General features: G+C 44.3%; 1 protein-coding gene across 2 annotated transcripts in view; it reads right to left on the bottom strand.

Annotated features, from left to right (window-relative positions):
- The window catches only part of ANXA4 (annexin A4), a 28,324-nt gene extending 6,000 nt beyond the window's left edge, over positions 1 to 22,324 (bottom strand). Inside the window, exons 1-8 of one of the 2 annotated variants that reach the window (XM_045003083.1) lie at positions 22,230 to 22,324; positions 13,436 to 13,492; positions 11,474 to 11,561; positions 10,142 to 10,236; positions 6,612 to 6,725; positions 4,641 to 4,731; positions 1,115 to 1,194; positions 110 to 166 (exon numbers count right to left, since the gene is read on the bottom strand). In XM_045003083.1, coding sequence (XP_044859018.1) covers positions 110 to 166; positions 1,115 to 1,194; positions 4,641 to 4,731; positions 6,612 to 6,725; positions 10,142 to 10,236; positions 11,474 to 11,561; positions 13,436 to 13,444 — 534 coding nt within the window. In that variant the 5' untranslated portion in view covers positions 13,445 to 13,492; positions 22,230 to 22,324. Of the gene's footprint in view, positions 1 to 109; positions 167 to 1,114; positions 1,195 to 4,640; positions 4,732 to 6,611; positions 6,726 to 9,478; positions 9,519 to 10,141; positions 10,237 to 11,473; positions 11,562 to 13,435; positions 13,493 to 22,229 lie in introns of those variants that run through there. The other variant, XM_045003084.1, reaches the window with a different exon arrangement.

The raw sequence follows: 22,324 nt of genomic DNA, 5'->3' as shown, positions 1-22,324 counted from the left end.
ATGACTTTCACTGGCCTTTAAAAAACAACGGATGGAAGGACCGGGGGTTCAGCAAACATCCACAACGGGTGGGGCAGATTTTTCTCAAAGAGTACAAAGAGCTACAGACCTGGGCATCTTGCTGAGCAAGGCCTTCATCCACATAGTTTCCCTGGTCCCTGTTTCCCTGCAGAAACACAAGAGGGCTGTGTTAAATTCAGCTTTTCAAAGGGGCTCATGAAAAGAGTCTAGCAAGCTTGCTGTTCAAAACAAGTTACCAAGCACATATAATGAGTATCTATTGGGAAAGCAGCTGCAATTATGCAACAGAGTGTCGCAAGAAGGGTGGTGGAGAAAGCTCTGAAATATTTAAGGGCCTGATTTTATTTATTTTTCAGAGGGGCTGAGGACTCAACTCCATCTGATGTCAGTGGGAGCCATGGACCCTAAGAAAGCACATGGTGTTAACACACACACCCTGATTCCTGCCCCACCCCGGCCCACCCCCTGAGCAGCCTGCCCTTCGGGTCAAACCAACATGATACACAGATACCAGGTGAAATGCAAGGGGGCATGGAGGCAGTCCTGCAGGAGATCAGCAGAGGAAGGCTGTGCAGCAGGAGAGGGGGAAGGATGCCTAGGAAGGGGATAAAAGAGAGCAGGAGAAGGAACCAGACGAGAGGGAGGATTAATACTAGTATTTAATACAACTCTGTCTGATCTCTTTTACACTGGTGTAACTCCACTGACTTCCACTGTGCTGCTCCTGACCTACATCAGTGTAAGAGAGAGGAGAATCAGAAATTCATGGTACTGAGTACAGAGAGACCTCATCACTAAAACAAGGTGAAGACGCGACTATGCCAACAGGAGAGCTTCTCCCGTCACCATAATTAATCTACCTCTGCAAGAGGCAGTAGCTATGTCGATGGGTGAAACCCCCCTCTTACCCCCGTTCAACAGAATGCTGTCTACACTGGGGGTTAGGTTGGTATAACTGTGTTGGCTCAGGGGTGTGATTTTTCCAACATGAGAAATGTAGTTAGACAGCTGTCAGTTTCTTGTGGAGACCTGCCCTTAGAGGATTTGTTCAACAGCAACAAGAACCAGACTGTTTTTCTTAAACTGGACTTACTGTAGCTAGAGACACCAGCACGCGGCGGAACATGGAAGATGTATCTGAGACAATGTCCTTTTCAAGGGTAGTTCCATATTCTAGCAAGAGAACACAGACATTTGCTTTTAACAGAGAAAAAGTTCAGCACCTAAATACTGTTCATCTTAGAGAAGTCTTCTACATGTCCAGCCGTGACCTAGGTGTCCGGATTATGCGTCTGTCTCTCAATTTCTGAACCTGCCTTCCTAGGAATTGCCACATTGACCCTGGATCTTATTCTTCTCTCCCTTTGCACCAGTGTAAGCAACCTCAGTGGAGTTGCTCTGGATTTAGGTCAGTGTATGTGAAATTAATCAACAGTTACAGTTGTAAGGGATGAGAAGCCAATCTGGATCATTCTCTCTAAAATAAATCTGAGCCTGTTTCACACACAAAGTTGCACTGGTTTAACTAAAGGTGTTTTGTTAATCTGATGCAAACCTCTGTATGGAGACACTTATCACCTGAACCCTGGGTTATAGCTAGTTAGCTACATAGTGAGGCAGTGTGGCCTCCCTCTGAGCCTGAAACGGAGGGACCACTACAAGCTACCATCTGTAAATACATAGACAAGCTGAAAAAGGAGACAAACTAGTTTAAAACTTCTGTCTATACAGGGATTTGAACCAGTTTAAGTCTATTTTTAAAAGCAGTTTTGACCATTATTGTTTGTATTATTGCCGCACTTAGGGGCCCTAGTGACAGGCCAGGATCCCAGTACAACTTCTGAGTGAAATCCTGACTCTTCTGATGTCAGTGGGAGTTTAGCCATTGACTTCAGTGTTGCCAGAATTTCACCCTGTGTTTAGACAAGGCTTAAGTCTCTGTCCACTGAGCATAACGATGCAGGCACACTAGGTCACGATCAAGTGAAAGACAGACAGAAAGAAGTTATCGCAACACTCAGTCTCTTGCTCCGACTACGACGCTTCTTAGTTTCACAAGATGTCTTTCTGATTGTTCAGTTATTGTTTGACTGAACTGCTAGCAGCAAGAGCTATTGGAGAAATCATGTGGGGTGGGTAAGATGCTGTTCACAGGATACAGTTTTTAGAGTTTGAGTGGATTGTTTTTAAATCTTTACAGAGGGTGTGTGTGTGTGTGCGCGCACGCGCTTTCACAGATCCTTCTACCTCTAGATCAACATAAGTAGTGCATCCAGTATTTAACGATTAATAATACAAACTGGGGGAAACACATTTGCTGGCTGGGAAATTTAAATGTTTTTGGGGTCAAGAGGAGGTGGGGATTTCTCTAGCTTCTTCTGCCAATAAATCACTAGGCAGCCTTAGGAAACAGTGATTTAAGCCTTGGTTCAGGAAAGGATCCCGAAACACACATTTCGCTTTAAGTATGTTGTCACCATTCAGGGCAACCACACTCGTGTTCCCCCTCCATGTCCACCAAAGGCCCTAACTCTAGGCTCCCCAGTCATCAGCTCTCTAGTGCCGACATGCAGGTCTCTCTCCCTCCTGACAGGCATTTTTTCCAGGCTGCACAGCTCCCTGACTATGCTGCGAGTTCCCCAGCAAGCCAGACTCCCTGAACTGACCTGCATCTGCACTTTGCTTTCTCCCCAAAGGCTATGAACTGTGGCAACTGCCCGCAGTTATAAGTTACCACACAGCTTTTCCTAAGCAAGCACATTTATTCTTAAAGTGAAAGCATTAAAGACAGTAAGAGTCTGTTGGTCTGTATAAAATGTCTTTTTGATAAATTTAAGTATGTAATAGGCTTATAGATTTATAGATTTGCAATAGCAATCTGAAATCCAGGTCAGACATCCAGGTCAGACATCCTGTGACGCTGAAGTAACCTTTGGACCCTTACTCAGAAAAGTAATAATAAGACAAAATACCTACGCAGAAGTCTGGAGACCTTTAACTGAACCAATAACAGTAAAGGGTGGAAATAGGGATTTTTGCCCACAAATCTAACAAGTACACCACAAATGCGTACATAACTGTCACTCATACGCACACACATGTTAGCCTATGAGGCAGGTGTACCCTAACATTTCCGTGGGGGAAAGACTAAATTTGGGCATAGACGGAAGGATTTCCGAATAATGCTCTATAAAAGGTAAAAAAAAAATCACCATTAGGCAGGCGATACACCCATCTATCTGTTCCTGTTTACCCATCGCCTCAACCCCATCTCTGCATCGATGCTACCCATCTACAAGGCTATTAACTATTAATAGGCCATGGTATTATTTCTTTTCAAAGCTGTAAGTAAAAAGGAATCTAGTTTCTGCTTTACCTTTTTAAAGCACCTAGTTTATATAGGGTTAAAGTCAAACCCATACTATCACTTCCTTTATCAGAAGTGTGAACAACACCCAAAGTGCTACTGCACAGAGTGAGTTTAACACAGTGTATTATCATAAATATCTCTCTTAAAGAACTGTGATATTTTGTAACTTTGTAATCTCGAACTGTTTTAACATTTTTACATTTACTTATTGTTTCATTGATTTTAATAAAAGGTCTTTATGACTATTTCTGTCTCAGTGTAAGTTCCTGTCATATACCCCGAAGCTCCTTTTATAAACTCTGTGAAGCCTGATTCAGGACGAACTTTATCTTCTGATCACACATATTGGCGAGCCATACCCATGTTATTAATATCTATTAATTATTATTAATATTACTAATTAGAAAATTAATTATCAAATAAATTAAATTAAGTGGATAAATTCCACCAACCCTACTAACCCACCCCAAATCAGGCTACAGAGTTCCTCTGCACATGCTAAAAATCTTACCAGGTCACCCATCAGTCTTATGGGGCCTCAGTAGGCCAAATTCCTTCCAAGTTCCAATCCTTCCTAGGAAAGATTGGGGCTACCCTTAGATAGAAAGTCCCGTCCATTTGCTGGATCAGAAACAAAGTCGTGAGCAGGGGCATGCACAAGGGGGGACAAACAGGGACATGGACACTCCCCCCTCAAATAATCATCCGGGGCACAGAATTCCTCCAGCCCCGGGGCCACAGCTGTATGGAGAGCGAGCTCCTTCTGGACCCAAAAGGGGTCAAAGTTAAATTTCTACACATGCCCCTGGTCGTGAGTGAATTTAAACTCACGTTATTTATCCAAAAGTCCTTTCTTTGTCTGTTGGTCTCTGGAGAATCCGGTTTGATGCAGTATATGCAAGCGTCTCCAGGTTATGGTACCTCTCTGGAGGTGTTACAACCCAAGTGAATTTACCTACCACTGTTAGTTCCAGAAAGACAGTGGTCATCCTCCCCCATGGACTTGCACACAATCCCTGGCCCACAATGATACATGAACTTAATACAGTGAGATCTCCCAAAGAGATTACAGGACATTGCCATATCTATTACACATGTGCTTAATCAGTGGAACTTAAGCACATGCCAAAGTGCTTTCCTGGATCTGGGCCATAGTTGAGACCTCTTGCAAGTTTCCCCACTTGTTCTCCCAGTACAGGTTACTCTAAATGCACTAACAACATAGCATCTCATAATTTATACTACGTACGACGATGGTAGGTCTCGTTAATGCGCTGGATTTCTTCATTGGAACGAGAAGCCAGAATTTCAATCAGGCAGCCCTCATCTGTCCCCGCACCCTAAACGTGGAACAGAGAATCAGGATGAAAGCTGCTTTCAATCTACCAGCAAACAGAGGCACTGTGATGGCAACACAGGACTGAGAATCAGCTCTCTTGAGTAATAGTCCAGGATCTGATGAGCATTCCCCCCGTCCGGATAAGTCACTTAGTTTCTCTACCTCCGTTTCACCACTTGTTAAATGGGGATACGTTACAGACTTCATGCAATGAGGTGATATTTGTTTGTAGAGCTGGGTGTCTCATGAAAGATTTTTTTTTTTTTTAAATCTCAAAAAGTCCCATTATGCAACAGGATGAAACTGAGACCTTTTGAGAGATTTTGTAAAGAAGCAGAGGCACAGATGCCCCACTCACCCCAAAACAGCCAGGGGGTTAAGGCACTCACTTTTGAAGAGCGAGACCCACATTCAAGTCCCTGTTATGTATGATTCAGACCAGAAACATCAACCTGAGTCTCTCACATCCCTTGGTCTCTCACATCCCAGGTTATCGACTAGTTTTCTCACCAGACATTTCATCCTGGACCCAAGAAACTTTTTCATCCAAGCAGACCCTTCCCCACAAAAATATTAGGTTTGGATAAGTCCGCCTTTTCCAAACAAAAAAAGGTGTTGTTAAAAAGCTCCCATCAGCTTCAGATGTTTGTACAGTGCTTTGAAAATGCCGAGTGTTATATAAATGCTAGGCTATTGAAGGCTAAAAGTATAACTGGGTTCAAAAAAGAACTAGATAAATTTCTGGAGGCACGGTCCATCAATGGCTATTAGCCAAGATGGTCAGGGATGATCATACTCCGGGCATCCCTAGACCGCTGGCTGCCAGAAGGTGGGCCTGGACGACGGGATGGATCACTTGAAATTGCCCTGTTCGGTTCATTCCCTATAAAGCATCTTGCATCAGCTGCTGTCATTAGACAGGTTACTAGGCTAGACGGACCACTGATCTGATTCAGTGTGGCCATTCTTATGTTCTTATTAGTGCATAGAATGTGTACCTCTTTCAGGGTCAAGCCCGAATTTGCAAATGGGTAGCAGGATAAAGGACTTATGAATAGCCCTTAGTGCGAAAGTAATGCATATTGCAACTTTTAACAATCTAGCTGTCTTATACCTAACACATCACCATGTTCATTTTCTTATCGCACAGTAGAACAAAATGGAAGAACATAGTCCAGAAAGTGTTTGCAGATTTAATGCACATGTTCTATTCAGCAAAAAGAATGAGGAGTACCTGTAACACCTTAGAGACTAACAAATTTATTTGGGCATGAGCTTTCATGGGCTAAAACCCTGAATAAAGACTGGGAGTGGATGGGTCATTACACAAACTAAAAGCTATTTACCCATGCTAATTTTCCCCCCTCTACTGTTACTAACACCTTCTTGTCAACTGTTGGAAATAGGCCATCCTGATTTTCACTACAAAAGTGATTTTTCCTCCTGCTGATAATAGCCCACTTTAATTGATTTGTCTCATTTGAGTTAGTAAGGCAACCCCCATCTTTCCATGTTCTCTGTGTATATATATCTTCCTACTATATTTTCCACTGCATGCATCTGATGAAGTGGGTTTTAGCCCACGAAAGCTTATGCCCAAATAAATTTGTTAGTCTCTAAGATGCCACAAGTACTCCTTGTTCTTTTTGCTGATACAGATGAACACGGCTACCACGCTGAAATGTTCTATTCAGGTTCTTATACAACCCTCATTAGCTTAGTAGCAGAGAGCACCTTCCAGAATTGTGTTAAGTGACCTGACTAGCACCCTGTCACACATTCTTTCTTCCTCTCTTGGGAGAAGTTGCATGGGGAATGTTTAATTCATGCCATGTATTGAACTCACTGGTGTTTTGGTAACGTCAGTGAATATTTACCTACCTTCATGGCCCTATTCAGTTCCTGCACATCGTACAGTGTGATGGAAGTCATCAGTCCAATTATCACCTTCTCAAAATTCCCACTCAGTTCAGACTTCAAATCGCCAATCAAATCCTAGAAAACCAGGGAAGGGGATAAATAGTCATGAGAACAAAAAGCCCCACTCCTCTATGTAGGTGCTGAAACTAGGAATGCTGGACATCCTGCTGCATCCCTTGGCTTGAAATGGTTCCCACCATATACAGGGTTTACAGTTTGATTCAATGGCTTTCAGCACCCCCCTATACAAATTGTTCCAGCGCCCCTGCTACTCTATACAAAACTCCTGGCTGAAGTCCAACTCTGGTAATTCCAGTACATCCTATCTAACTCCTGCTCTGCAGTCAGCTAGTCCAGTGGTTAGGGCATTAGCCTATGACTTGGGAGACCAGGTTCAATCCCTTGCTCCACCACAGATTGCATCCTCTTGGGCAAGTGGCTTAGATCTACACCTAAAGTATAGGTTGAACCTAGCTATGTCACTCAGGGTGTGAAAAATTTACACCCCTGAGAGATGTAGTGAAGCTGACCTAAACCTAGTGGTGTCTCCACCTGGCTAACAGAAGAATTTTTCCTTGACCTAGCTACTGCCTCTCACGGAGGTAGATTTAAAAAAACCTTTCCATCACTGTAGCAAGTGCCTATGCTACAGGGCTAGAGGGCACAGCTGCCATGCCATAGCATCTGTAGTGTAGACAAGGCCTTTGTCGCTGTCAGTTAAATTCCCCAACTGTAAAGCAGGGATCATAGCATTGCCCTGCCTCCTCTGGGTGTTGTGGGAATAAACACATTAACGATTGTGAAGCGCTTTGATCTCTACTGATGAATAACCCTATGTGAGAGATTGGTTTGGGAATGATAAGGATAGACCTGAGAGGCTATTTTTCACATCTTCTCCCAACATCATCCATGCCTGATTTTAGCAGCTTCGCCATTCACTTGTTAACGTGGGTGTTTAACATTTCTTTCTAAAGCCATTTTCTCTCCACGTTTTGCTCTTAATCATTGTGGGGATTGGCAGAGGAGAACGTGGGCAGCAACTCAGGGCTAGTTCACACTAGAAAGATGTGCCAGTCAGGGCCGGCTCCAGGCACCAGCGAACAAAGCAGGTGCTTGGGGCGGCCAATGGGAAGGGGCGGCACGTCCAGGTCTTCGGCGGCAATTCAGTGGCGGGTCCCTCAGTCCCTCTCTGAGCGAAGGACCTGCCGCCGAATCACCACTGAGGAATGAAGCAGCACATTTGAACTGCCGCCGATCGCGGCTTCCCCCCCCCGCCCCTTCGCCGCTTGGGGTGGCAAAAAAGCCTAAGCTAGCCCTGATGCCAGTATAGTTAGTGGTACAACCCTCCCCCACCTCCCACTGGGGATGCAGGTAGACCAGTATAAAGGTGCTTAGTCTGGTACAGCTGTTTCTGGTTCAGTAAACAAAGGTTACCTTTATACTGTAAGTTCTTTGGGGCATCTTTTTATTGTGTTTGTACAGCACCTAGCACAATGGGCTCATGGTCCATGATTGAGGCTCCTAAGACTACAATAATACACATTAATAATAATACTGGTCTAAATGAGTTCACACTACTGCATACATTGATATAACTATCAATAAAAAATACATTTCTAAAGGACATAAGGTATAACTCTTCTAGTGTGGACCAGGCCTTAGAACAGGGGTTGGCAGCCTTTCAGAAGTGCTGGGCCGAGTCTTCATTTATTCACTCTAATTTAAGGTTCCGCGTGCCAGTAATACATTTTAACGTTTTTAGAAGGTCTCTTTCTATGAGTCTATAATACATAACTAAACTATCACTGTAAGTAAAGTAAATAAGGTTTTTAGAATGTTTAAGAAGCTCCATTTTAAATTAAATTAAAATGCAGAGTCCCCCGGATCAGTGGCCAGGACCAGGGCAGTGTGAGTGCCACTGAAAATCAGTTTGCATGCTGCCTTTGGCACGCGTGCCATAGGTTGCCTACCCCTGCCTTCGAATAATATCTTTGTCGGCTTTGTAAGGCCAATCATTTTGGAAGCCCTCCCAAGAGACTTCACTTCTTGGTGCCTCCTTTTATCCATCTAAACAGATTCAGTAACATACACCAACCTTACTAGGATGTGACGAGGATTGATTCATTAATGGGTTTTTAAAAAGCTTTGGGATCCTCAGATGAAAGGCACCATAAAAAGCAGGAAGAATTTAAAACAAAACAAAAACAACCCAACCAACACAAAAACACACCTTTAAGCAGATCACTGCAATGTGACCCTTATTTGGAAACTGGGCTAGTTTTCTTAATGCTTGTCACACTCTTTGAAGCCTGTGAATCATACTGTTGCTGTACTTATGAACAATCGTGTAGGTATGGTAGCCTTAAAGTAAACTAGTAAAGTAGATTAAATTGCAGTTAGCACTAAATCCTTGAAAAGCATCCTTGATTTGCTTGTTAATGGATGGGGCATAGTGGGGTGAATTACCAGGTGTGCAAGTGACTATTAAGATGGGTCAGTAGTTCACACTGCCATGAGTTTTATTAGCAGTGACCTCCAGAGAACAGATTTGTTTCCCTGTAACCACTTTCTTTGCAGGCACAGAAAAGCCTGCTCAACAAACAAGCAGCATGTGCTCAGAATGTTTACACAAGATAAAAGGTAAGGCTTTTATAGCAGGTTAAGCAAGTTAAACTGATTCAGCCATTAATCCCTTGGTGCCAGGGGAGCTGGATATTCAGCAGTCATTCTCACCATGGGCATAGGCCAGAGGGTCAGAGGATCCACGAAATTGGAGTGCTCAGCTTGAGATCCAGAGCTTGCTGGGCATCCAGACACCAGCAACTCACCTTGACTTCAGTTTTGGGCGTGTTAGTACTCAGCACCTCTGAAAAAATTGAACTCCAATGTCACAAAACCTCCAAAACCCTGAAAATTGGTGGAGACTTGATGATTTGGGCTTTAAAGTCTGATCCAAAGCCCATTAAACTCAACGAGTGTCTTTCCATAGACTTCAGTGTTCAATGGGCAAGGCATTGTATGCCTAAACAGAAGTTGCAGAAAAGCAGGGGCAGAACAGTCATAACTTAGTCATTCTTACTGAACAGCTGGGTACAACTTGGATGGTCACCATAAGATTGTTAGGTACCAGTTGTGCCAAGTGTCATAGGAAAAGTCACTTGCAATATAATCTCGGGTATGATTCGTTACAGCAGTGCCATGTGATATTAAGGACCATCCACTAGATAGCATAAAGGCAAGCGTGTAGATAGATTGCTTGACCAAATTTCTGCTACATTTTGGTAGATAATCTTAACAGATATCCTACAATTTTCTTTGGATGAGCAACCGCACTGAAGTGAATGGAGATAGCAGTGAGCTTTGTGCTAAGGCCAGCAAAAGTTGTGTCTTGCCTCTCCACAACTGAATGAGCGAAGTCATTAATTTTCTATACAAAACATGTAGTCCAGGAATCGTCTAGATCATAATCTAGAAATTCAGAGGCTACGTACCCTGCCAATAGTGGATTTATAGGTGATTAAAATTTGCTGACGTTGGGATATGCTCCTCTTGGCCACAATATTGATGATGGCATCTTCATCGGTACCTGGGGGAGACACCAGAAAGCCAGCCAGATTGTTAATATTATAAATAAGTATTAATTTTGAAGCAGGCAACTCAGCTGACTTGCCAGATGTGACACAAACCATTTTTATTCCTTCTAAAACCTGATTTTCTATGGCACTAGAGAACTAGCACTAGACCACATGTGTTGGCTACCATCTTGGCCAACATATCGGGGATTGAACTGGGGAACCTCCAAAGGAAAGAGCGTATGGTGTTACAGCTTTTGCTAAAGAGACAAGGTTCCGTCGGTGGGGCTGTAACTGACTCCCATCCTCTGGGGATCGGGCACGGAGGGCGCCCTATAACTTTCACTTGTCAGTGGGTTACACACTCAGAAGCTCCCCTTGTTAGGAAGGCATTTTATCATGACCTCCAGCCGTGCCACCTTGGGCTGAGAGTCAGTCTGACCCCATAAGCCCAGCCATCATTTGGATGGAGACCTCCAAGAAAGCAGAAGTGGGCACTGACAGTTTACAAGAGAGCCCTCTTCCCACAGAGGCAGTTTTGACATAGTACCCTAATAGGGTGTTGGGAGCATCCTGTTCCAGGAGAGACAAATCACAGGCTGATTAAAGACAGTCTTGCGGTTAAAGCCAGAGCTTGGAGCTGGGTTCAGTTCCCAGCTGTGCCTCAGATTTCCTGGGTGACCTTGGAAGGAATCCCTGCATCCTTCTCTGTGCCTTAGTTCCCCCATCTGGAGAGTGGAGATAATGATGCTTCCTTACTTTGCAAGAGCGTTGTGGGGATAGATTTATTATCCATGTGTGAATGAGCTACTGAGATACTATAGTGTAAGACAGGTAGGCTTCAGCTGCTCTCCATGATCAAATATCCAGAAAACAAACAAACTCCACCCCCTTCTTGTAGGATTGGAGGCAGTGCTGTCCTTTCCCAATCTGGGAATAACATTCTGCCCCTTTAAATTCCCTCTGCTCAAATAGTATTAAATTGAAATTCCTTCCATATGGATAGTGTTCATTATTGTGCCAAAGCTGCTTTGTAGTGTTATATACTGCATAACAGCTGCCCTGTTCCACCCCAGAAGCGGCTGCATTTCATGACTGGATGAGGTGATCCCCACCTCCTGCTCGGAGGGGGCAGGAGTCTGTAGAGAAACACAAGTTACCAAACTTTTGCTCTAGTGAACCGTATGGCATGCAGGATGCTGGCACTCTGAGGCGAGAGGGTTAGAGTCATAAAAATAAATACAAGCTCACCAAGCCCCTTCATGGCCTTCCTTAGTTTCTGTGCATCTTCCTCAGCACTGAAGCCCAAGGCCGCCTTGACTGTGCCCCGGTTTCCAGCCTAAATATACAGATCATCAATTATTAAAGACAGAACCAGAGAAGAACACATGAACAATCCCAGTTATACATAGATTCTTCTGAGGGGAGACCAGCTACAAAACTGAGGAGGGGGTTTGTGTTTAGATAAGGTGAGAGTCTATTTAGCCGTACAGCAGGTTACATAAGAACGGCCAGACTGAGTCAGACCAATGGTCCAATCTAGCCCAGTAATGTGTCTTGTGACAGTGGCCAATGCCAGATGCTTCAGAAGGAATGAACAGATCAGGGCAATTATGGAGTGATCTATCGCCTGTCAGCCAGGGACACCCACAGCACGGGGTTGCATCCCTGACCATCTTTGGCTAACACCCATGGATGGATCTATCCTCAATGAACTTACCTAATTCTTTTTTGAATCCAGTTATACTTTTGGCCTTCCCAATATCCCTTAGCAAGGAGTTCCACAGGTTGACTGTTCATTGCATGAAAAAACACATGCGTACTGGTTTTAAACCTGCTGCCTATTAATTTCATTGGGTGACCCCTGGTTCTTGAGTTATGTGAAGGCGTAAATAACACTTCCCTATTCACTTTCTCTATACCATTCATTATTTTATAGACCTCTATCATACCCCACCCCCCATCAGTCATCTGTTTTCCAAGCCCAACTGTACCAGTCTTTTTACTCTCTCCTCATATGGAAGCTATTCCATCCCCCTGATCATTTTTGTTGCCCTTCTCTGTACCTTTTCCAATTCTAATGCATCTTTTTAGAGATGAGGCAACAAGAACTGTACACAGTATTCAAGGTGCGGGCCCATCATAGGTTTATATAGCAGCACTACGATATTTTCTGTTTTATTATCTATCCCTCTCCTAATGGGTCCTAACATTGTTAGCTTTTTTGACTGCAGAGACAAGCTTCCATTCTGCCGTAAGCCGTTGCCTCCCCCTGCAAGAGAGACACTCCTAGGAGGGCATCTCTTTCAACTGAGGATTAAACCACATTGGCATGGGAAACCCCTGGCTGCTGCCTGCATTGTACTTGTTCTGCAATTCAATAGAGGACTCCATTCTCCTGGCCTGCCAATCTGGCACCTTTGTTAAATCCAGTTGTGGCATCTCCCTTTAGTATCAATAGTTATCCATATCACCATGAAAGAATCAATTCCCTATAAGGCTCCTACATGGCACTTTTACAACAGTGGGCAAATACCATCATTTCCATTTTACAGATGGAGAAACAGAGGCACGGGGAGGTGGTGGAGTGACTTGATCATGTCAGAGAGATTAAAACCTGGATCTTGACACCCAATCCAAGGCCAGATCCACTGACTCATACTGCTTGCTTCTGTTCCCACTGAACAATGAGAGTCTTTCCATTAACTTCAATGCTCAGTGCATAAGGCCATTAGGCCCACATCCTGAAAGGTATTTAGGCAACTCCCTCACACTGAAATAAATGGGAACAGGTGCCTAAATACCTTTGAGGATCTGGGCCATAATGCCTAAACAGGAGCTATTTGGCAGGAAAAGCTTAGGCATTTTCCATGAATAGCTGGATACAACTTGGATGGGAACTGTAGAATTCCGAGGAAACTGTTGTGCTTACTGTCAGTGACCTCTTGACGTCTCTTTCAGCCGATAGCAAAGCTCACTGATTTTGGTGCAAGACCTGGCCGTTAGTAGATATATAGATTACTGAGGATAATCCACATTCTAGTATGAGGAAGTAGGCAGCAATGAGTCCTTCCCACTATGTCAGGCAGTGCTAGCCTCTTCTTGCTACATCATTTATCTAAGTAAATATAATTGCACTGATCAGATAAAGTAGTCAATGCAGGGACTGAGTCTACCTAGCACTGCCTGGTACCTGGAAGCAAACACACTCACCTTTGCCATAGTATTCAGTTAATATTTTAATGTCAAGGTACCCAAACAGATGATTATCTGCAATAAAAAAAGAGGGAGTGTTGATAAAAAGGAAGCGTCCTAGATAATAATTAACAGAATTCGCCCTCTCTGCTTATGTCCAAAGGTGACTTAAATCAATGGCGTTGGTTCTTCCTGACACTGTAAAGAAATAGCATAACTGCTTCATTCTTTGAGGCAAAAGGCAGTAACTGTCCACCAACATTCTTGTTACAGTAGGTTACATTCACCTTTGAGATAACTACTAACATCCGAGTTGTACTGAACAAAAAACGATTATTAACAGTCAAAAGCAGATTAAGAATTACAGCGATACTTACCACATTTGGATATTTATAGATATCCATGACTTCAAATATCAGATTGAACCACTCTAAACATAAGCTGGTTTCTGATAAATATGAAGGGTGGGATTCCCAGAGAAACATGAAATTTCATCTGGGAGTCGGGTGCTTAACTGCGTTAGGTTTCTTTGACAATCCTACCTTTTGATACCTGCAATTTACAGTACAACCTCTTTCCTTCACCCTAACGAGCTCTTTTGGACAAAGATTGCCTTTTTAGTTCTGGATTTGTACAGCACCGAACACGATGGGGTCCTGATCCATGACTAGGGCTGCTAATTGCAATACAAATAATAAATAATGGGAGCTCTGTAGCAAAACACGCAGTTAGTACCTAAAGAACAAACTAGATTTAAACAAAAAGCATTGCGTCATGAAACATATATTCATTAATTCTGACCCTTGGGGTTTACCAGGATAGAGAGTTAGCGATGAAGCGTACTGGAGTGTATATTGCACAAATAATGAAGTCTGAGCGAGAGGAGAACTCACTGGAACACTGTTAGCCTAGCAATCCCTCTCAGCTAGGGTTGTGTGGGAGAATCTTCATGGTTGTAAGTTAGCAAGTGGGTGGAATTCAGCCCTGTGCAGAGCACAAGCCCATGACCTAGGTATCACTTAAACCCTGTTTGGAGGAGGTAAGTGTTGCCCTGTCTTGTTTCAGTCCTTTGCTCCAGGGGTGACTCTCACATCGTGCGAATTAACTAGAATAACTAGTTAGCTACTTCAGGTGTATGGTCAAGTAACTAAAGTGTAGGCCAGGGAGTCTGGACAGATGGATTCTCATCCCATCACCTCCCACCTGCTCACTGTGTGACAATGAACAGGTCCTTTGGGGGCAGATTATTAAAGATATTTAGGTATCTAAAGAGGTCAATGGGCAACTGTGGAATTTTCATAAATGCATAGATGCCTAACTCCCTTTGCCCCTTAATTTCTCAGTGTCTCCATTTACCCATCTAGAAAATTGGATAATAATCTCAAGGAGCTTTGCAAAATTCTTTGAGCTCTTCCTTTGAAAGCTACTGTAAGTAGAGCTGGGGTTGCTGGCAATTTTGAAAAGAAAATATACTGGTGTAGGTTGAACGAACATGTCATTTCACAGAATCATAGAAGTTGGAAAGAGAACTCATGAGGTCATCTCGTCTGACCCCCTGCTCAAAGCAGGACCAACACCAACTAAATCATCCCAGCCAGGGCATTGTCAAGCCGGGCCTTAAAAACCTCTAAGGATGGAGAGTCCACCACCTCTCTAGGTAACCCATTCCAGTGCTTCACCACCCTTCTGGTGAAATAGTGTTTTCTAATATCCAACCTAGATCTCCCCCACTGCAACTTGAGACCATTGCTCCTTGTTCTGTTATCTGCCAGCCACCACTGAGAACAGCCAAGCTCCATCCTCTTTGGAACCCCACTTCAGGTAGTTGAAGGCTGCTATCAAATTCCTCCTCACTCTTCTCTTCTGCAGACTAAACAAGCTCAGTTCCCTTAGCCTCTTCTCGTAAGTCATGTGCCCCAGTCCCCTGATCATTTTCGTTGCCCCCTCTGGTCTCTCTCCAATTTGTCCACCTCCTTTCTGTAGTGGGAGGCCCAAAACTGGATGCAATAGTCCCAGATGTGGCCTCACCAGTGCTGAATAGAGGGGAATAATCACGTCCTTCGATCTGCTGGCAATGCTCCAACTAATGCAGCCCAATATGCCGTTAGCCTTCTTGGCAACAAGGGCACACTGCTGACTCATATCCAGCTTCTCATTCGCTGTAATCCCCAGGTCCTTTTATGCAGAACTGCTGCTTAGCCAGTCAATTTTAATTTAAACCAATTTTTTAATTTTATTTTGTAAAAATTAAAGTTGAGAAACAAAGTAGTTTCAAACCAAAAAGACTGAAGTATTTCATTTCAAAAGTGATTGAGGGGAGGGGACAGAGGGAGCAAACGAACAATTCAGCAGAACCTACACAAATTTGCAAAATGTTTTGGGTATCAGCGAATCTGAACATTTTTGCCAAAAAGAGTTTCAGCTGAAAATTTTTGCTTGGTTTTAACTAAATTATCCAGAGATCTGGAAAAGAAATTTTAATTTAGGATTCAGATATTTAGGTGTAGGATTTACCCTTCTGGTTTTAATTACCATTTCCTTTAAAAGGCTCAGTGTTCTACACACTTTGTCTGAGTATTTGCAGTTAGAATATATAATTCCATGAAAACCCACAGCTGGAACTTGCTTTTAAAGCTTTGACGATTCCATAGACAGTTTATTTGCCATTTTTCAGAGCCCAGTTTTTATGCACTTATTTATTTCTGTTTAATTAAGGAAGCCTAAAAACTATAAATGAACACAATCACAAGCTATAAAGAGCCTTTCCCATGCTCACTTATTCCAGCTGATGGGACGGGAAAAAGGAAAAGAGTCAGAATTTGGCCCACGCATTTTAAACAAGAACTCACATTTTGTCAACGTCAAGAGCTACTACTCTTATGGTGAATTGCACTTGGAGTTCAATGGAGCTACTGCAGAGGCAGCAGAATTATCCCCCAGAGTCATTTCATGTGACTGTTACGAACCCAGGAGTGCTGTGGGATTATGCTGTTTCAGCAATTTTGATTCATCTGTGACTTTTGTTGGTGTCTGTGAGAAGTAAGGAGGCCCCATGTGCCGGATTATTAAGAAACACTAGATTACGAAGAGGAAAGACTAGGAGTTGAGACATAAGAACCCATATCCTCAGCTGGTGGCAGCTCCATTAAAGTCAATGCAGCTAGGCTGATTTACCCCAGAGGAGGATCTGGCCCATGTAAAGCTAGGTGAATGTTCTCTTTCTTCTTAGGTTCCATAGTTATTGCAGACATATACAGTATTGACCATGACAGCTTGAAGGAAGAGTAAACCGTGATGATTAGGCTTTAACTGGCGCATTCCGTCCAATTCTGGGCACCACATTTCAGGAAAGCTGTGGACAAACAGGAGAAAGTCCATAGGACAGCAACAAAATTGATTAAAGGTCAGGAAAACATGTCCTATGAGGAAAGACTGAAAAAACTGGGTTTGTTTAGTCTGCAGAAGAGAAGACTTGGGGGGCTTATGATAACAGTTTTCAGGTACGTAAAAGATTGTTACAAGGAGGATGGTGAAGAATTGTTCTCCTGAACCTGTGAGGATAGAACAAGAAGCAATGGGCTTAAATTGCAGCATGGAAGATTCTGGTTAGGAAGTTTTTTCTAATGTCTGTCAGGATAGTTAAGCATTGGAACAAATTGCCTAGGGACGTTGTGGAATCTCCATTATTAGAGGTTTTTAAGAACAGGTTAGACAAATGCTTGTCCAGAATAGTCTAGTTATTACGTAGTCCTGCCTTGAGCGCAGGGGATTGGACTAGGTGACTACTGAGGTCCCTTCCAGTCCTACACTTCTAGGATTCTGTGTTGTGACATTCTCCATTTCCCTCATTCTAGACCTTCCATTCAGACAATCTTGGCATTCCCATGTTTATTAGTGTAAGTTATCTATTATTGCGCCCATGTATGATCATGCCACTCAGTTTATCGAGAGCTGGGGAGGTTACAATATTAATTCCACATCATTGAAAAAATTCTCCCATTTTGTCTTTCTACATGGACCCAAGACCCAGAAAGGTGTCCCTGGACAATGACAAGTTGAGAGATCAATGTTTTTGGCCTCAGTTTCCCCAGAGTGTCCACTTACTTTGGGGGTCTCAGCTTCTGATTTGAGACAACTTCTCTCAAGGCCTGATTTGAAAGGTGCTGAACACCCATATCTCCAATTTCAATGACAGGCAAAGTTGCCCAGCAGCTCTGAAAATTAGGCAACAAGTAGTGCCTCAAATTGGGCACTCAGGAAAAAAAAAACACCCCAAAACAGCAGACACTTGAAAATGCAGGCCAGCCATTGCATACTACCTGTTGCAAAACCCTTGTTCCAGTTGGAGAATCAGTCTATGGTAGTTAGCTGAACAAAGCTGTGCAGACAACATCTCACTTCCGGTGGGAGCAGAGTTGCCTACTGCATCTTTGTAATGGCTCTTTTGGCACAGTGGAACTACACATGAAGTTACCGTGGAAGAGAGACAAGGTGGGTGTGGTAATACCTTTTATTGGACCAACTTCTGTGGAAAGATGTGTTGACAGATGAACATGAGAAGTAACTGCAAGAGTTTTATGGTCTCACTTAGCTGCATTGTTAAATGAATCATTTATGCTGCATCCAGCAAAGTGCTAGCGCCCCGCCCCCCCCAAAAGACAGCTCTGAAGAGCTTCGGAGAAGACAGGACGAAGGTAACAGAAGGAAGGTCATGCTGCATTCAGGTACGCTAAGTACAATTTTCCACAGCGCCTGAGTGACTTAGGGTATGTCTGCACTGCAAAAAAATAAAAACCCGCAGGAGTGAGCCTCAGAGCCTGGGTCAACTGACTCGGGCTCCTGCTATGGGGCTAAAAAGAGCAGTGAGATGTTCTCACTTGGGCTGGTGCCTGGGCTCAGAGACCCACACACCGCGCAGGGTTTCAGACTTGGGCTTCAACCTGAGCAGGGATGTCTATGCTGCTATTTTTAACCCCATAGCACAAGCCTGCAGTCAGCTAACCCAGGCTCTGAGATTTGCTGTCGTGAGATTTTTTTTATAATTTATCTTTTTTGCAGTGTACATGATCATTTAGGCTCCTAAGTGCTATTTTCAAAAGTGACATGGACACTGAGTCCAATCAATTTTCAATGTAACGCATTCACTACATTGAAAGACCATGGCAGTCAGGGCCCTAAGTGACCAAGTCACTTTTGAAAATGGGACTTGGGAGCCTATGGACAATAGCAGAGGAGGAGATGGGCTGGACCGATGATCATGCAGGACAAAAACATTCAGAGATTTTTGAATGAGGTGGAAAATAGATGAATGAAACCCAGGACAGGAGAGAATTAATTTATCTAGAGTTTCCAGAATTAAAAAAAGCCCATCTCCAAGTCCTATTAATTAAATACACATAGACCACCCACTCAAGAAGTTACAAATGACGGACTTCACCTTACACTCTGAGGGCTTGTCTACACTGGCACTTTACAATGCTGCAACGTTCTCACTCAGGGGTATGGAAAAAAACACTCCCTGAGTACTGGAAGTGTCAGCGCTGTAAAGTGCCAGTGTAGTCAGTGAACCAGTGCTGGCAGCTATGCGCCTCATGGAGGGGTTTTTTTTAGAGCATCGGGAGAGTTCTCTCCCAGCGCTGTGCTGTGGCAGTGCTTTAATGTTGCCAGCGAAGACGTGCCTTTAGTAATCTGGAGACTGATTCTCCACTGACTTGCACCTCGTGCAGGTAATTTATATTCGTACAAAGTGGGTGTAGACTGCTACCATTGATTTGGTAACACTCACACCCACTTTGCACTGGTGCATGTGACTACACAAAGTGCAAAGCAGTGGAGAGTCAAGCCCGTAATGTCCTTTTCATTGTTCTGACCACTTTGATCTATTTTTCATTGCGCAAGTGGAGAGGAACCAATGGAGTCAGTTCCACTTTGGCCAAGTGTCCCTGGGCTGCAAATGTTTCAGGGAGGAAGTGTTGATTTTTGTTTTAAGTGAACATTTCTGTGAATTTTAAAAGTAAATTGAGGGACATTTTCAATTGCCATTGGGGTTTTGCAAGACTAAAAATCCAAATGCAGAGCCTGATTTGAGTTGCTTTCATCCCTTTTAGCAAGACGTTAATTAAAAAACAACTATGAAGTTCCACAGAGGTTTTTCCGCCTCCACTGTACTGCTCAAGTTGTTTGTATCCAGAAGTAGGAGTAACACAGATGCTTGTGTTCAAATTGACTAGAGGAAATAACAAAAGCAGAATTTTTCTCATATAGACAAAGGGGCGGAAGGGAAGACAGCCTAAAAATAAATGACAAAAAAACAAACAAACGAAGAGCACAAGGCAGAGACATCCCCACACGATCTAGGGCAACTGCTCCTGACAGCTCCCACTGAAGTTTATTATGCATTTTTTAAACCTTCAGAGACACTGCCTGGAATCTAACTTGGTCTGTAACAGGTTGCTAGAGTCCCTTCAGAATGATTTTTAATTCTGTATGAAATGATCCAGAGTCAGGCTTGAAGCAAATAAAAATTAGAGGGCAAATCCTACTGACTTTGGGCCTGATTCACCGTTTCCATCTGTGAAAAATGGGTATAAAGTGCTACCAAATCAAAATGGAAGTACGGTCCATCCATTCTGTACCGGTGTAATTGAAACCACAAGGTGTAGGTCATTGGTGATTCAGGCCCTATATTCAGTCAAAGTTCCCACTGAACTTCTGTCCTGTTGAACTTAATGGAACCAGTTCTCCTCTCACTTTCACTTCTGATTTACATCAGTGTCTTGAGCAAAGCTAAAGGCTTAAATAGATATGAGAGAAGAACCAGCCCCAATGGAAAATTTGTCTGAAAAATAATAGTAGGATTTGGTGCCTGGTAAATAAAGCAGAAAATCCAACAGAACACTTATGCGATAGCTCTTCCCACCAAACACAGACATTTTGCTGTTCAGCCTGAATTTTTAAGATTCCACCTTCACTATCCCACCCAAACGATAATCAGGAATGCCATAATCGTTTCATCACCAAAGGCAACATTTGCAGCTCTACGAGAGCCCTAAGCCCGATCCTGTAAAATGCTTTTGTCCCTGCTTAACGCTCTACCATCATGAGCAGTCCCACTGAAGTCAAAGTGACTACTGGCTTCAGTGTTTGCAGGATTGGGGCCCTAGTGAGCCGAACCCCGGAACTTGCAATGCCAGCATAGCCCCACTTAACATGCATGCAAGAGTCCATACTAGCAGATGCAGCTACAGGATTAGCATATAGAATTTTAAGTGGAAGTGGCTGTAGGGTGTGTGTTTCAGATCTCTGACTTTATACTGAATCACACACCCAGGCCTAGGCATACACACACTTACCACCTCCTCTGCACAGTGAAATTGACCAGAATAGCTACTGTGGGACACTCTGTTCTATTCCAGGCAAGGGGGGTGAGGCAATATCTTTTATTGGATCAACTTCTGTTGGTGTAAGAGATGATCTTCGGAGCCACACAAAACTCTCCTTCAGACTCTCATTCCAGAATAAGAGAGTGTCCACACAGGCAGTTATTCTGAAATAGCTATTGTACTTTAAATTCACACACAGCCTTATTCCAGAATAACTTCTCCATAGAGACAAGCCCTTTTAAAGGAGAAAAGTACACATCGAAACTTTGAAACCTGCATTTTACTCCTATAATTGGATTTTTCTGAATGTATAAATCAATGAATTTTGAGCAGGAACTGTGTTTGCCCTTTCCACAGCATTGTTAGGGCTTAGCCTACGGTTTGTAATGGAAACACTGAAAGTCTCAGGGATCAGCTACCTAGAAGAGCAGATGCAGGATTTGCTTGACTGCTTAAGAACATAAGAACGGCCATACTGGGTCAGACCAAAGGTCCATCCAGCCTAGTATCCTGTCTACTGACAGTGTCCAATGCAAGGTGCCCCAGAGGAAGTGAACCTAACAGGTAATGCTTCTTGTCTGCCATATCCATCTCCTCAAACAGACCCTCCAAACCAGCTCGGCCACCATTAACTGCTTCCTATGCAATGGGCCAGTCCCCTCTCAGTTTGGATGGGGTCATTCCGGGATGATTTCATTGCCTTCAGTGGGGTGATGCCACAGTCACACTGGTGTAAGCAAGAGCAGAATCTGGCCCCCAGCTCCCCTTTCCTTCCCAGAGCTGACATCTTCCAGCCCCTCCTCACACACGCAACTCACTAGAAGCCGCAGCGGGTGCCCTACCTGGAGGGAGGCTGACTCCTTCCTTCTCCCCACCCACCTCCACTCCCCGCCGCCTGCCTAGCCAAACGCAAGCTGCCACCCCGCAGCCCAGGCGGGCTGGGCCATTCCCGGGACAGCAGCTGCGCGCGGCCGGGAGGGGGGGGCAAACTTTTCACCATCCTCCAGCAGGATGGGGGTGGAGGGTGTCTCTGAGTGAGGTTCCTCTTTCCCACGCGTCAGGGCCCTTGCCCCTGCCTGGCCAGCGGAGAGGGGGAGAATACCCAGGCCCCCTTTGGGCTGGCAGAGCGCTTCGGGCTGTGCGCCCCTGCCCCTGGCTCTGCGCGCCCCTCCAAGCGCTTATTACAAGGGGAAGGGGCCCGGGTGCGCCCCCACCCCGAAGCCCCCTGTAACGCTGGATCGGGGTCCCCAAGCCCCCAGCGCTGGGAGGAGAGGGGCTGGGAGCCGCCCTGGCTGCGCGGTCCCGTTTGGAAAGCGGAGTTCCCCATAGCGCTGGGGAGCCCGGACGCCGCCAGCCGCAGCAGGGGGAGAGGCGGGTCCCTACTCCCAGCAAGCCTGCGGGGGGCTCTGCCTGGAGAACCGGCCACTTACCCGCTGCTCCAGAGGCCGTGGCGTCCGCTGCTCTCGAGTGTGGCGGGGAGGCTAATCACGAGCCCTGCTGGGTTTGACACGAAAGGGCAGGACAC

The sequence above is a fragment of the Mauremys mutica genome, chromosome 2, assembly GCF_020497125.1.
Source record: "Mauremys mutica isolate MM-2020 ecotype Southern chromosome 2, ASM2049712v1, whole genome shotgun sequence".
Classification (NCBI taxonomy): Eukaryota; Metazoa; Chordata; order Testudines; family Geoemydidae; genus Mauremys; species Mauremys mutica.
Note: the sequence above shows the minus strand (reverse complement) of the source record. Positions and strands in the feature narration are given on the sequence as shown.